The sequence below is a fragment of the Theropithecus gelada genome, chromosome 16 (genome assembly GCF_003255815.1).
Source record: "Theropithecus gelada isolate Dixy chromosome 16, Tgel_1.0, whole genome shotgun sequence".
Lineage (NCBI taxonomy): Eukaryota > Metazoa > Chordata > Mammalia > Primates > Cercopithecidae > Theropithecus > Theropithecus gelada.
In genome coordinates this window covers 23,723,712-23,737,073 of record NC_037684.1, presented here as the reverse complement: position 1 = coordinate 23,737,073, position 13,362 = coordinate 23,723,712, and the positions used below count along the sequence as shown (strand labels likewise).

The window sequence follows — 13,362 nt, the reverse complement described above, 5'->3', positions numbered from 1 at the left end:
TCCTATGCACCTCACCCGACATTCTCCAGCTCGGAGCAATCTGTTTCCAAGGCCACCGGAAAGGAGGTGTTTGGGGGTTTGTCTTCCCTGGTATGTCTCTTTGGAGATTTGGGGTTTGGCACCAAAACTGCCAACTTACTGGAGGAGTAGAGGAGGTGAGGTGGGGGCAGGGACAGAACAGAGGCACCTTTGCAAGGGGAGACTTGGCCCTATCTGTGAACAATGCCCTTTGTTTTCCTATTTTTCAACAGCTTTTAAAACCAAAGTTGTGCAAAGTCCTGGACGTGGAAGAAATAAGTCCTTAGGAGAAACGTCTGAGACCCAGCCCTCCTCTCAGAACGGAGGAGAGGGGAGAGAGATGGCTCCTTTAGTTCTTTCCTCTAAAGCCACAAATAGTAAAAGATTCCCTCACTTAGGGGGTTTTCTTTGGTTTCACCCTCCAATCTTAAATGAGGGCTAGAAGTGCAGGGCGGGGACCAGTTCAGGTCCCCACCCGGAGTCCTTGTCATGATGTCCACTGTCTTTTCGGCAGAGGGGCCGCTCAAGCAGGGGGAGACCACCAGTGGCTCAGGAGGAACTAGGCCTGGCAAGTTATAAGATCCACAGTGCCAGGTGCCCCAGCACAGGCAGGACCTGCCTCCACACTCTCCCCCATCCCAAAGTCTCCAGTCTGGGAACAGGCACTAAGTTTAAGAAGCTGGAAAATGATGAGCCATTTAACGCCAATCCAGGCTCCTGGAGCAGGTAGGGGAACGGCTGTCCCCACTGGGGTGGAATGCCCTCACATCTGGAGGGGTACCCCAGTGTCTAGGCAGAGGGAGGGAGGTTCAGGGGGCATCCTTGGTCCATGCAAATGTCATCTGGAAGCGCTTGGGTCCCTGGAGGAAGGGGCAAGGGAGGGGGAAAGGGAGTTCCTTTTCCCTGTGCTCCTCGATGATTCCTGAGTGGCTAGGACGGAGGCGCCTTCTGCCTGGTCCTGGGGTCCTTTGTCAGGGGTGCAGGTCAGGTGGGTGCTCAGTACACAGCCCCAGGGTTGGGCGGGGGCCCGGGGGAGGCATGGTGCAGGGTGGCTGGCTGAGGTGGCTGCTGCTGTAAGTGGGGTCCACTCAGGTTCTGTGCGTGGTACCAGGAGTTGGTGGGGTCGTCCAGGTAGCTGGGGGAGGCACTGTATGGGAGCGGCGGGGGCAGCTGACTGCGGGCAGGGGCCGGAGTCGAGTGGGAGGAGGTGTCCCAGAGAGCGGGTGACGGTGGTGAGTTGCAGGCCATGGAATCACTGTTATTGGGACTGTGCTCCAGCGGCACCTCCCCGTTCTTGTAGAGTTTCTTGAACTTGGAACGGCGGTTCTGGAACCAGATTTTCACCTGGGCCAGAGAAGAAAGGGGTAGCTAGTTAGCCTCTCAGAATGCTAAAACAAAACACCCTAGGAAGAACCCAGCCAAGAAAAAGCAAGGCCAGAACCCAATTTCACGTAAGAATCAGGCAAAAAACAGGCCTCCTGACTCCCAGGACACCGATCGTTTCTTCCATCTGGGGTAGAACGGTGGCGAGCAACATTCAGCTGCCTGGGTCCAAATTCTGCTCTGTCGCTTATTAAGCGTGACCTTGGGCAAGTTACTTAACCTCTCTGGTTCTTGCCTTCCTCTTGTCTGCAAAATGGGGATGAGAACAGCACTATTACCTGCCTCATAGGGTCACTCTGAGGCTCAAATAAGGTACGACGTATAAAAATCTTAGAGCAGCCTGGTATATAGTGAGCACTCAATAAAAAGCCGTTGAGGTGGGAGATGGGCGGTTTGTAGCATTTCATTCACATTAGACACCCATAAGCAGAGGTGCACAGATACACAGAGACAAACACACCCACATACACATCTCCATACCCAGCTACGTTCCCACTCACAGCCTCACACACAGACACTAGACGATAAAAATACACGCAGACACAGATACACCCAGATAAGCACCCCACAACATGAGCACCCACATTCACACACTCAGGCGTGGAGAAGTCCTCCTGAGCTCAGGTTAGATAATGGGGGTGACCTGGGGACTCAGGAGCAGGTGAGCCATGATTCCCCAAATTTCCCCTGGGGTATCTCCCCCTCCCCCTGCCACTCCCCACCCCATGACTGGTACAAACAATGAATCAGCTCCTCACCAGGTGACCCAGATTCCCGGCGGATGGGGCCCCACGCAGCCACAGCCACAGCCACAACCTAGGCCCGCCTGTCAACACCTGGCGGGAGCCAGGCATCCACTGCTCCTCCCCTGAGCAGTGACAGGCCGCTGGGGTCTTTAGGGACTGGATGAGGTGGGGGTAGGACACTCACTTTTGAGTCCCCGGTCTCCTTCAGATAGGGAATTTGGCCTCTCTGAGTATTCAGGTGCTGAGCAGGAATGTGGTATTTTCACGAAAGCACACATTTCTGAACATGCATTCAGAACACACATGCATTCAGAGCGCACAGTCACACACACGTGCCCCCATCGTTATGCACAGTGACCCTGGCAGGATCACACTCCCTATGTGAGCATCCTCCGGTGCATGCAGACCCACACAGCACGTGTGCAAACACACACTCGCCTATACATGCACACAGTTTACACACATGCCTAGCCTGGAGGGAAAACACGATGTGCACTCCTACTAAGTGAGCAGCGCTGCTGGGACACTTGGGAGCTGGGGGTTCTGGAGTAGGGGAAGGAGAGCACCTCTCTCTGGGACAGACATACACAATTGCACGGGTTCACAACTATTCTCACTTGTACACGTGCTAACGCAGAAACTTCCGACCGAAGTTGAACCTCGCAGGCCCCCATCCCCCAGACAAGAGTTCCAGGATCCCGCAGGACCCTTAAGTGGACAGCCAGGCTCGGCAGCGCCCGGGGAACTACGGGATCCCGCGCGCCCCCACGGCCCTGGGCAGCCAAACACCAACCTGTGTCTGCGTGAGGCCCAGCTGCGCGGCCAGCTCGGCGCGCTCGGGCAGCGCCAGGTACTGGGCCTTCTGGAAGCGGCGCTGCAGGGCGGCCAGCTGGTAGCTGGAGTAGATCGTACGCGGCTTTCGGACCTTCTTGGGCTTCCCATTCACCATGCGCACCTCTGCTTCCGGCTCCTCCTTCACCGACACTGCGGGGAACGCACCCGGCGGGAAAGGGGGCGGCTCAGCCTCTGCCTGCGACTCCAGCGACCCTCCAGGGCCCGGCGGGACGCCCCTCCCTTCCGCCCACCTACTCGCCGCGGGATTCCCGGCCGCCCGCTCCGCCGCCCGCGGCCCTGGAAGGAGCCGAGGCCACACAGCCAGACCCGGCCACGGCCCACGACTCGGCGCTCCCAGTTCCGCGCCCGGCCTCCGGAGCACTGTCCCCGGCGCCAGCCGCCGCCTGCGCGAGGACCGCCGTGGCTTCGCTCACGACGCCTTCCCGGCTCGCCTCCCAGCCTCGGGGCTCCTCGCCGACCGGCTGCTGGCTGCCCCCTTCCCAGCTCCATCTCGTCGTTGCTTGTTTCTCTCGCTCCTTCCCGCCCACCCCCCGCCCTTTAAAAAACTTTTCATTTTTGAATCGCTTTAGGTTTTCAGAAAAGTTGCAAGGATAGTGCAAACTTTCTTTCTTTCCCTGTCCCCCTTCCTCTCCCCTTCCTTCTCTCCTTCCTTTTCTGTTTCTTCTGTCCTTTCTCTCACTGTCTTTCAACACTTCTCTCTTGCTGCCTCACTTTTCCCTTTTTCAGCTTCTCTGCCTCTCAGTTGCTGCTTCCCTCCGCTTTCCCACAACTTCCGTGGGTCCCTCTCATTGCCCCCTCACGTCTTCTAGTCTCCCCATCCCTTATCCAAAGGAGAGCCCCTAGAGTTTCCAGCCCCCGCCGCCTACCCCCAAGCCCTCTGCGACCTGATCGAGAATCGCCTGCTGAAATGCCCACGAAATCACCTCGATTCGGAGATTTCCTGACAACCCACAGCCCTCCCCTTCCTCTCTCAGCTCACCCCGCTCCTCATCCGGGACCGCGGCGCACCGCGCACATCGCGCCCCAAATGCTCGCAGACCCGGGGCTGGAAGGTCGCCTGGTCCCTCTGAGGGTCATCTACGCCAACTTCTCTAACTCCAGGCGGTACTTTTCTTAGAAGTTTTCCTAGATTTTGGCTTCCAGTCCATGCCTTTTCCTCCCTCGGGAACCTTCCAGTGTCTCCCACTGTCCTCGCGACCCCATGGCCCTCACCTGGGTCCTGGGCTGGCAGCGGCTGCTCCCTGTACGCCCCGTATTGCCGGTAGGAGGCTCCGTAGGTATATTCCGACTTGGGCGAGTAAGCACCCGTGCCTGCAAGCCCATTGAGATTGAATTGGTGGTGGTAGGTGTAGGGGTTCACCGTCTGGCCATAGGGTTGGCCCGAGTAGTAATCGTGCTGGGGAGCGCTGTAGTAGCCCAGGTCAGTGACAGAAGACTCGGGCAGGGTAGGCGAGTCCTTGGAGCCCGCATGGCAGCTAAGGGAGCTGGAGATGTCGGTGAGGATGCTGCTGAGCTTGCGATCGAAGGAGCCACTCATCCTGGCGGGCACTGCACCTCCCCAAGGCTGGCCTCCGCGGAGGACAGGAGCGGACCGGAGCGCAGGAGAGGCGGAGGAGACGAGGCAGGGGTGTGTGTCCAGAGGGCGAGGGGAGGACCCGGCCGCGTCTGGGGGAGGGGGAGGCCGAGAGGCGCTTACACCATTGCCTGCCGTCAGGCGGTCGCTGCGCGCCTCTCCTCGCGTCCCAAGCCACAGTCAAATGCTGCCAGCTCCGCCCGGCCAGCCGGTTATAGACTCAATAGTGGAGTCGCCGAGGGAGGCTCCTACTCGCTGATTGGCTGCAAGTCTTGCCTTCCAGGCAAAACACGCTCTTGCTCTCTCGCTCCTGTGCTCTCCTCTCTCTCTCTCTCTCTCTCCCTCCCTCCCTCCCCCCCTTTTCCTTCTCTCCTCCCTCCTCTCTCTTCTCTTTCCCCCAGTCTTTGTTTTTACTCAAAACACACACACACACACACACACACACACACACACACACACACACACANCACAACACACACACACACACACACACACACACACACACACACACACACACACACACACCCTCCTTGCTACTCTTGTAGCTCTAGCCCAGATAAGTTCTCTGAAGGAGGGGCGTGGAGGTGGAGGGGAAGGGTTGCTCTGCGGAGCCCCCAGGATCTGTCAGCCTGTTTCTCTGGCTGGGGGATGAGAGATGGGCTTAGATGAGGTGGGGAAGGAGGGGAGTTTGCCTATTGAGTGTTTGTAGAAGGAGATGGTCTAAGGTGGAGTATGGTTGTGTGTGTGTGCACGCGTGTGCACGCACTGTGCAAATGACAGGCACACAAATGTACCCAAAGTGGTGAGGACTCAGGGCCCCTGAAAATGGTTTCTCTTCAAATCAGAAGAAAAGGAAAACACCATTTAGGTAGAAGAGAATGTTTGAATATACGATATTAATACATTATCTTAATAGCAATGCAGTCATTGCTATTATATTATTGTATTACATAATTACAAAAATGTAATTTGAAAAATTTTCTTTTTATGGAGGAAGGTGCCCACCAGGCAAAAGTGCCTTGAGCCTATGAAAGACGTAATTTAGCCCTAGGAGGATCCTATTGGAGAAGGGGAAGCAGGCCTGTGTGGATTTAGGGGTTGATGGGAATGTGCAGCCTGTCCGGTGATACCAGAACTATCTCCAAAGCTATGTGTGTGCAGTTTCACAGATGGCCCGGTCTTGCTGAAGGGAGTGAGGGACCTGGGGTCCCCACGAGGTTGGGTGGACACAGGCTGTCTCCGTGACTGTGTGCTTCAATAAGTCTGAGGGCAGATTCTGTGTATCATGGGACAGCACTGGGGACTGGGGACACTTTTGGGGATCGGGTGCATGGGACGAGTGTACCTGGGGTGTGTGATGTGAGGATTTCATGTGTTCCACAGTATCCACAGATGTACATGCCTGCAGGAGTGTGTGTGTGTGTGTGGTGCAGGCAGCGTGAGTGGAGGGCCATCCTAGTGTGAATGTATGGTTTAGGCAGATGTGTCTAGACCTCTCAGTGCCGTCCTCATCCCCAGTAGTTGGGAGCTGTACTGCTCCACTGAACTCCTCCCCCACCAGAAAAGCCCTGAAGAATGGCTCCCCTCCATGGGGACCCCCAGGTTTTAGTCCTGTCTAGCCCACAAGACTGGGCCCCCTAGGTCATGCTAGCTGTTCCCAACGTCTAGCTCATTCCTCCCTCCCACACCCCATTTTGCTCCTCGCCTTTCTCTGGGGGAGATAATCCAAATCTCAGTTCCCAGCCTGCTCCGCTCGCTACCCCCCACCCCGTGTCCACGCGCCCTGCCTCCCCGGGCGAACGCAGTGCTAGCGCGCCACCTCGTGGTTTCTGTGAGCTCTGCAGCTCCCCAGCCCAGCGCCTGGCCGAGCCCCGGGGAGGGGGCTCCTCCGAAGACCCTGCCCGGCAGAGCAGTGTACAGGGGGCTGTATGCCCCTTTACAAAGTCAGACTCGCGCAGCAGGCTTCCGGCGGTCCAAAGGGCGTTGAGAGTTGCAGTTGGCAGAAACAGAGGGCACGGTCCGCGGGCTGAGGGGCAGGGGTGGGTGCCCGCCTGGTCTGGGCCACTCCCGGAGGCCGCCGCGTGGGAAAGGTGGGGGCGGGGGCGGGGGCAGGCCAGGGGAGCGCTATCTGTCTGTCTATCTCCGCGTCCCCCCAGCGCCCAGCGCCCGCCGCTCTGAGCCCGTGGCGGGGCGAGTTGCCACCCGCTCCGGGTGCCCTCTGTTCTGCTGCCAAGAGGGCGCCAAGAAAGCCTGCGGCGTTGGGGGCAGGAAGGGCACTGGGCGGGCCGGCTCTCTCCCAGGATGGGAGCGGGGGTGGCATTGAGGGCCTGCTTTGGAGCTCCCCCCGCCCCGCCCCACAGACTGTGCCCCTCTGTTTTCGCTCACTGCAGCTCCCCTAGAGAACAGACAGCATGGGGTGAGCCCTTCTCAGGGGTTCATCCGCTCATTCATTCATCAACCGAGATGGAGAAGTGGCAGGCGACTTAGAGCTGGGAGTCTACCTCCCTCCCTCCCTCCCCAGGCCCTCACAGAAGCCCTGGCTCCTGAGTAAAGAGAATGAGCCCTAGGCTGAATTCTGGAATCCTGGAATCTTGAAAGGGCAGTGGTGGTGGATTATACTAGGATAATTTCTAAGCTCCACTCTGCTCTGAAATTCGAAGAGCTCTCGAAATGGTTCATAGTTCACAGAAACTGCAACAGTAGGAACTTAAATAAGCAATTAAACAACTGTTTGCTAATGTGAGGTTAGCACATCTTCCCCCTACCCCCATTGCATGACATACTCCAAGATGCCAGAGTGGGCCCATCCACTTCACCACTACCTTCCAGATACCCAGGACCCATTGTTAAACGAATAAATGAGGCTTCCTAATGTTGAAGAGGGGCTGAATCATCTTAGCACTGCTCCCGTGGACCCCTGGCTGAGGCTCAGGCATGCTGGGCAGAGTCAGGACAGTGGGAAGCATGGGGCAGGCACTGGGCTGCAGGGTAGGGGCAGGCCCCAAGGGTCTCGTCAGGCTGGCAGGACTGGAGCCACCAACTGCTGGGTGGGCACCTGTTAGCTTAGGATGGCGAGGTAGCCGGAGGATGCAGTGGGACCAGAGCACCCACCCCACCTTGCCCAGGCCAACAAGACGAGCAGGTGTCAGCCTGGCCAAGTCCTGCCTCTGGTGGAGGGGTGACGTGAGGCAGCCTGTGTCAGGGGCCTCTGGGAGTATGATAGGAGGGAGAAAGGGCAGTGCTGGCCAATGCCAAGGTCACAGTCCATTGCCTACCTGTCTGTAGCACTGAGAAAAGGTACCCTGTTGAAGCAAGCTATTCCCTGGAACCCAGGCATCATGCCACCTGGGCACTGGCACAGCAGTGGGGCTCAGAGAGAGTCAGGCCTCAGGGAGGAACTTAGGGAGGGACCAGCCCTGGTGGGCTGACCCCGCTTTCTCCATTGCCTTGGGGAGTGGCGCCATCTAGTGGTGATTGTGAGAAAGAGCCTGCTTAGCTCCACTGGGAAGACCCGAAGTGGGTCACCTGCAGGGGCAGGGCCATCGTGCCCAGAAGGAATTTACTTACTTGAGGAGCCCTATTGGCACTAAATATTCACTTCTCATCACCACCTTGTGTTACTCTTTGGCTGCCACCTCTCCCTCTTCCCACCCACCTTTGAACAGCCAGTGGCTCTTTCCCTTGGTTTTCTCATTTGTAAGTAAAAAACTGGATTCTTAGATGGCCTCTGAGGTCCGTCCAAGCTCTGATGCTCCGTGATTGTAAATTCTAGGACTCTTGTCTCTCAAGGGTGAGCTCCTCGACCTTTTCACTAACTCCCTTGGAGATACACCCCAAGCTTCCAGCATTTTGCAGCCTGGACTTCCTTCCAGAGTCCTTCATTCATTCAACAGATCTTTGCTGAGTCTCTGCTATGTATCTGGTCCATGCTAGGTGCTGGGGATGTAGTGATGAACAAGACAGACCAGGACCCTCTCCGTGAAGCCCACGTTCCAGCAGGGGGTGCGGACACTTAGCGACAGCTTCGCCATCATGTGATGTGTGCTGTGATGGGACACCACTTGCCGCCATGCCAGCCTCAGGGGGCCTGAACCCTTCAGGGGGCAGGAGGATATCTGAAGTGAGAAGTGAAGGATGTGTGGGACTTGGCTTGGAAAAACAGGGATGAGGGAAAGGAGACGGTTCCCGGCCCCTGGAAACTGCCACTTCCCCCTCCTTCCACCCACCTTTGTCCAACCAGTGGCGCTTTCTTTTGGGTTTCTTATATGTAAATCAAAAAGTGGATTCTTAGATAGCCTCTGCAGTCCATCCAAATTCTGATGCTCCATGATTGTAAATTCTAGGACTCTTTTCTCTCAAGGGTGAAGCATAACATTTGTAGGGGTGGTTGGGGGGGTACCTAAAGGTGAAGCAGGGACCCAGGACTCAGAGCACTTGGAAGCCTGAAGTAGGAGAATGGGCTTTACTTAGAGGCTGCAGGGAACCGCTGGAAGATTTTAACCAGGGGAGGGTCATGATTGGGTTTTCGTTCTAGAAGGATCCCTCTGGCTGCTGTGTGGAGACGAATCAGAAATTATAAGATTGGGGGCGAGGGGCCCAGATATGAGGCTACTGCAGAAGCTCAAGCAAAGGGAATCGAGTCTGGGTTAAGGAAGAGGCAGTGCTGGCTAATGCCAGAGAGAAGAGAAGTGGGTGGAAGTGGAGAGCAGTGGGTAGATTTGAGAGCCACTGAGGAGATCAGAGGGACAGGGCTGGGGAATGGACTGGATATGAATGGCAGAGAGAAGGGAAGTGGGGGAATGAACCCTGCGCTTCTGACTGGGGTAACTGGGTGGAAAGTTGGGGCCGTTCTCTGAAATAAAGAGAACACCAGAAAGAGGAGATGCTTGATGGGGAAAAGAATGTGTCAGGTTTTTTTTTCCACTGGAGTCAAACATATCTGCAGAAAAGTGCACAAGTCCTAATTAAAGGGTTTGTATGAATCAAACATAGCTGTGCAACCAGCACCCAGGCTGAGCAGCCCGTTAGGAAACAATATCCAAACCTCAGAAGCCCCCTCACCCTCCCTTCCAGTTCCTACTCCCTGAGAGTAAACACTGTCTCCGCTCCTAGCACCACGGATCAGGTTTGCATGTTTTTTACTTTTGTATAAATGGAAATGTATAGCATATACAGTCACCCGTCTTCCGTATCCATGGGTTCTGCATCCATGGATTCACCCTACCTTGGATCGAAATTATTCAGCAAAATAATTGCATCTGTGCTTGGACACATATAGACTATTTTTTTTCTTGTCATTATTCCCTAAATAATATAGCATAACAATTACTTATATAATAATAGTTACATATTATTTGGTATTATAAATAATCTAGAGATAATTTAAAGTATGTGGGAAGATGTGCGTAGGTTATCTGCAAATACTACTCCATTGTATATCAGGGACTTGAGCATCCACAGATTTTGGTATCCGAGGAAGGTCTTAGAACCAATCTCCCATGGACAAGGGAGGGCTGTATTCTTTTCTGTTTGGCTTCTTTTGCTCAGCATTATATTGTGAGATTTATACATGTCGTTGGCTATATTTATAGATTGTTCATTTTCATTGCTGTAATGCAGATATTTTCTCATATGAATATATCATTATTTATTTTTCTGTTCTACTGTTGATGGGCATTTGGGTAGTTTCCAGTTTGGGATTATCATGAGCGGTGCTGCTATGAGCATTCCTGTACATGTCTTTCAGTGCCTGCATCTATGCTGTTGTTGGGTACCTGCGGGTGGAATTGTGTGCCACCAGGTGGGCACATGTTTGGCTTTAGAAGAGGCTGCCAAGCAGTTCTCCAAAGTGGTTGTGCCACCAGCTTAATTGTGATCATGCTGAGTTTGTCTTTGAGACATCTAGGAAGAGCAGTCCTAGCCGTAGTCAGCAACATAGATCGGAAAAATCAGTAAAGAAGCAGGGATTGGAGATGTAAATTGTGAATACTCAGCTTCTTGCGATAAGTGGAGCCATTGGCATGGGTGAGATGGTCCAGGAAAGGAAGGAGGGAACATGGGGCAAAGGTCCAGGCAGCAACTGTGAGAGAGGGGTTGGAGGGAGGTGGGAAGCAGTGCAGAGAGAGTGTACCCTGAGTTGGGTGTGGGGGGAACTGGGGGAGGGTTCAAGGAGGAGAGAGCAGTCAGCAAGGTCAAATCTTGCTGTGGATTTGTAGTCAGGGCAGGGTGAGGACTGAGATGCACCCGCTGTGCAATGTCTCAAGGAGGAGGTTGATGATATCAGAAGAGCAGGTAAGGGGAGTGGGGAGCTGGAAGTGGTTCACAGCTGGCTGAGGGGCCAGTGGGATGGGCGGCAATGAAGAGAACACGCACCAGCCACTCTGTCCTGATGGCTGTGAAAGGAGGAGGGAGGCAGAGGGCAGTAGCTAGAGGGTATTTGGCATATTGGGAGGGTGTGTGTGAGTGTTTGAAATGGGAGCAGCCTGTTTAGATGCCAATTGTCACCTCCAGTAGAGAAGGGTTAATCACAAGTGCCATCCCTGAGTAGATGGGAGGCGAAGGATCTGGAACTCCTCCAAAGGGGTTGGCCTTATAGCAGATTATTATCTATTCTGTTGAGTCAAGAGAGAAGATGAACTGATAAGAGCTGGCTTTCATTGAGTACTCACTGTGTGCCAGGCACTGCTCGAAGCCATCTACATATATGAGTTCATTCACTGCTCCCGACCCTATGAGGTGGGCACTCTCATGTCCGTCTTTTGACAGAGGAGGGAACTGAGGCACAGGAAGCTAAGTAAGTGGATTTAGGATTTGAGCCCAGGCAGTCTGACTCTTAACCTCTATGGGGCAGGCATTCAGCTTGCAGGTTTAGCAGTCGGAAGGTAATCTGACGGAGCTGGGCACTGGCCATGTGGGTGGTTTTTATACTACCCTCTGTACTTTTCTATATATTTGAAACATCTCAGAGTAAAAAGAATTGTTCTTAGGAGGCCAAGAACATGGCAGAACTGCATCTTTACAAAAATAAAAATACAAAAATTAGCTGGCTGTGGTGGCTTACACCTGTAATCCCAGCACTTTGGGAGGCTGAAGTGGGAGGATTGCTTGAGCCCAGGACTTGGAGACCAGCCTGAGCAACACAGTGAGACCTCATCTCTACAAAAAAGGAAATCAAAAAGATTAGACAGAGGCAGTCCCCAGCTACTCAGGAGGCTGAGGTGGAAGGATGGCTTGAGCCCAGGAGTTTGAGGCTTGCGCCTAGGAGTTTGAGACTACAGTGAGCCATGATCACACCACTGCACTCCAGCCTGGGTGACAGAGTGAGATCCTGTCTCAAAAGAAAAAAAAATGTGTGTGTGCACGCGCACACACACACACACACACACATAGTGAGTGAGAGAGATAGGGAGGGAAGAAATAGACTGCCTTTGTTCACAGATAACATGATATCTATTTAGAAAATTCTGGCAAGGTGCGGTGGCTCAAAGCTTGTAATCTCAGCACTTTGGGAGGCAGAGGCAAGAGAATTGCTTGAGCCCAGAAGTTCGAGACCAGCCTGGTCAACATAGTGAGACCCCATCTCTGCGAAAAGTAAAAAAAATTAGCTAGGTGTGGTGGCATACACCTGTAGTTTTAGCTACTCAGGAGGCTAAGGGAGGAGGATTAACAAAATATATACAAGATCTATATGAGTACATAAAACTCTGATGAGACAAATAAAAATCTCAATAAATGGAGAGAGACTCATGGATTCATGTAGAGGAAGATTGTTAAAATGTCGGTCCTTTCCAAGTTGATCGATCCATTCAATGCAATCCCAACCAAAATCTCAGAAAGTTCTTTTGTGGATATTGACAGATGGATTCTAAAATGTATAGGTAAAGGCAAAAGACCCAAAATAGCCAACACAATACTGAAGAAGAAGAAAAACAAAGTCTGAGGACTGACACTGCCTGACACAATGTTGGGCCAGGCGCAGTGGCTCACGCTTGGAATCCTAGCACTTTGGGAGGCCAGAATGGGAGCTCAGGAGTTCAAGACCAGTCTGGGCAACAGGGTGAAACCCCATCTCTAACAAATTAAAATAATAAAAAAAAGGCAATGTGGTATTGGTGAAAGAATAGTGAAATAGATCAATGGAATAGAATCGGGAGTCCAGAAGTTACACGAATACAGTGAATTGATCTTTGACAAAGAAAAAAGAGCCTTTTTTTTTTTTTTTTTCCCTGAGGCGGAGCCCATGCTGGTGTGCAGTAGTGGGATCTCGGCTCACTGCAACCTCCACCTCCCGAGCTCAAGCGATTCTTCTGCCTCAGCCTCCCAAGTAGCTGGGATTGCAGTCATGCACCACCATGCCTGTCTAATTTTTGTATTTTTAGTAGAGATGGGGTTTCACCATATTGGCCAGGCTGGTCTCAAACTCCTAGCCTCAAGAGATCCACCTGCCTTAGCCTCCCAAAGTGCTGGAATTACCAGCCTGAGCCACCATGTTGAGCCTTAATTAATAATAATTATGTATCAGTATCGAGTCATCAGTTGTAACAAATGTATCACACTAATGTAGGATGTTAATAATAAGAGATACTGTGTCGGGTGAAGCAGGAGGGTAGATGGAAACTGTACTATCTGTTCAATTTATCTGTGAACCTAAAACTGTTCTAAAAAATAGTCTCTTAACTTTTAAAAAACCGAGGCAAAGAGATTTCAGAAAGATGGAACCTACCCGTTCAGTAGCGGTGTCTTGATGGGACTTTCCATGAGCCATGACATCATGCACCCAGGCTGTCC

The 13,362-nt window shown here is 53.3% G+C and overlaps 1 protein-coding gene across 1 annotated transcript in view; it reads right to left on the bottom strand.

Annotated features, from left to right (window-relative positions):
* DLX3 (distal-less homeobox 3) overlaps positions 1-4,764 on the bottom strand; it is a 5,255-nt gene extending 491 nt beyond the window's left edge. The window contains exons 1-3 of the mRNA XM_025362514.1: positions 4,215-4,764; positions 2,941-3,131; positions 1-1,362 (exon numbers count right to left, since the gene is read on the bottom strand). The exon at positions 1-1,362 is cut by the window's left edge and continues 491 nt beyond it. Coding sequence (XP_025218299.1) covers positions 1,015-1,362; positions 2,941-3,131; positions 4,215-4,539 — 864 coding nt within the window. The 5' untranslated portion in view covers positions 4,540-4,764 and the 3' untranslated portion in view covers positions 1-1,014. The remainder of the gene's footprint in view (positions 1,363-2,940; positions 3,132-4,214) is intronic.
* Positions 4,765-13,362: the final 8,598 nt, after the last annotated feature.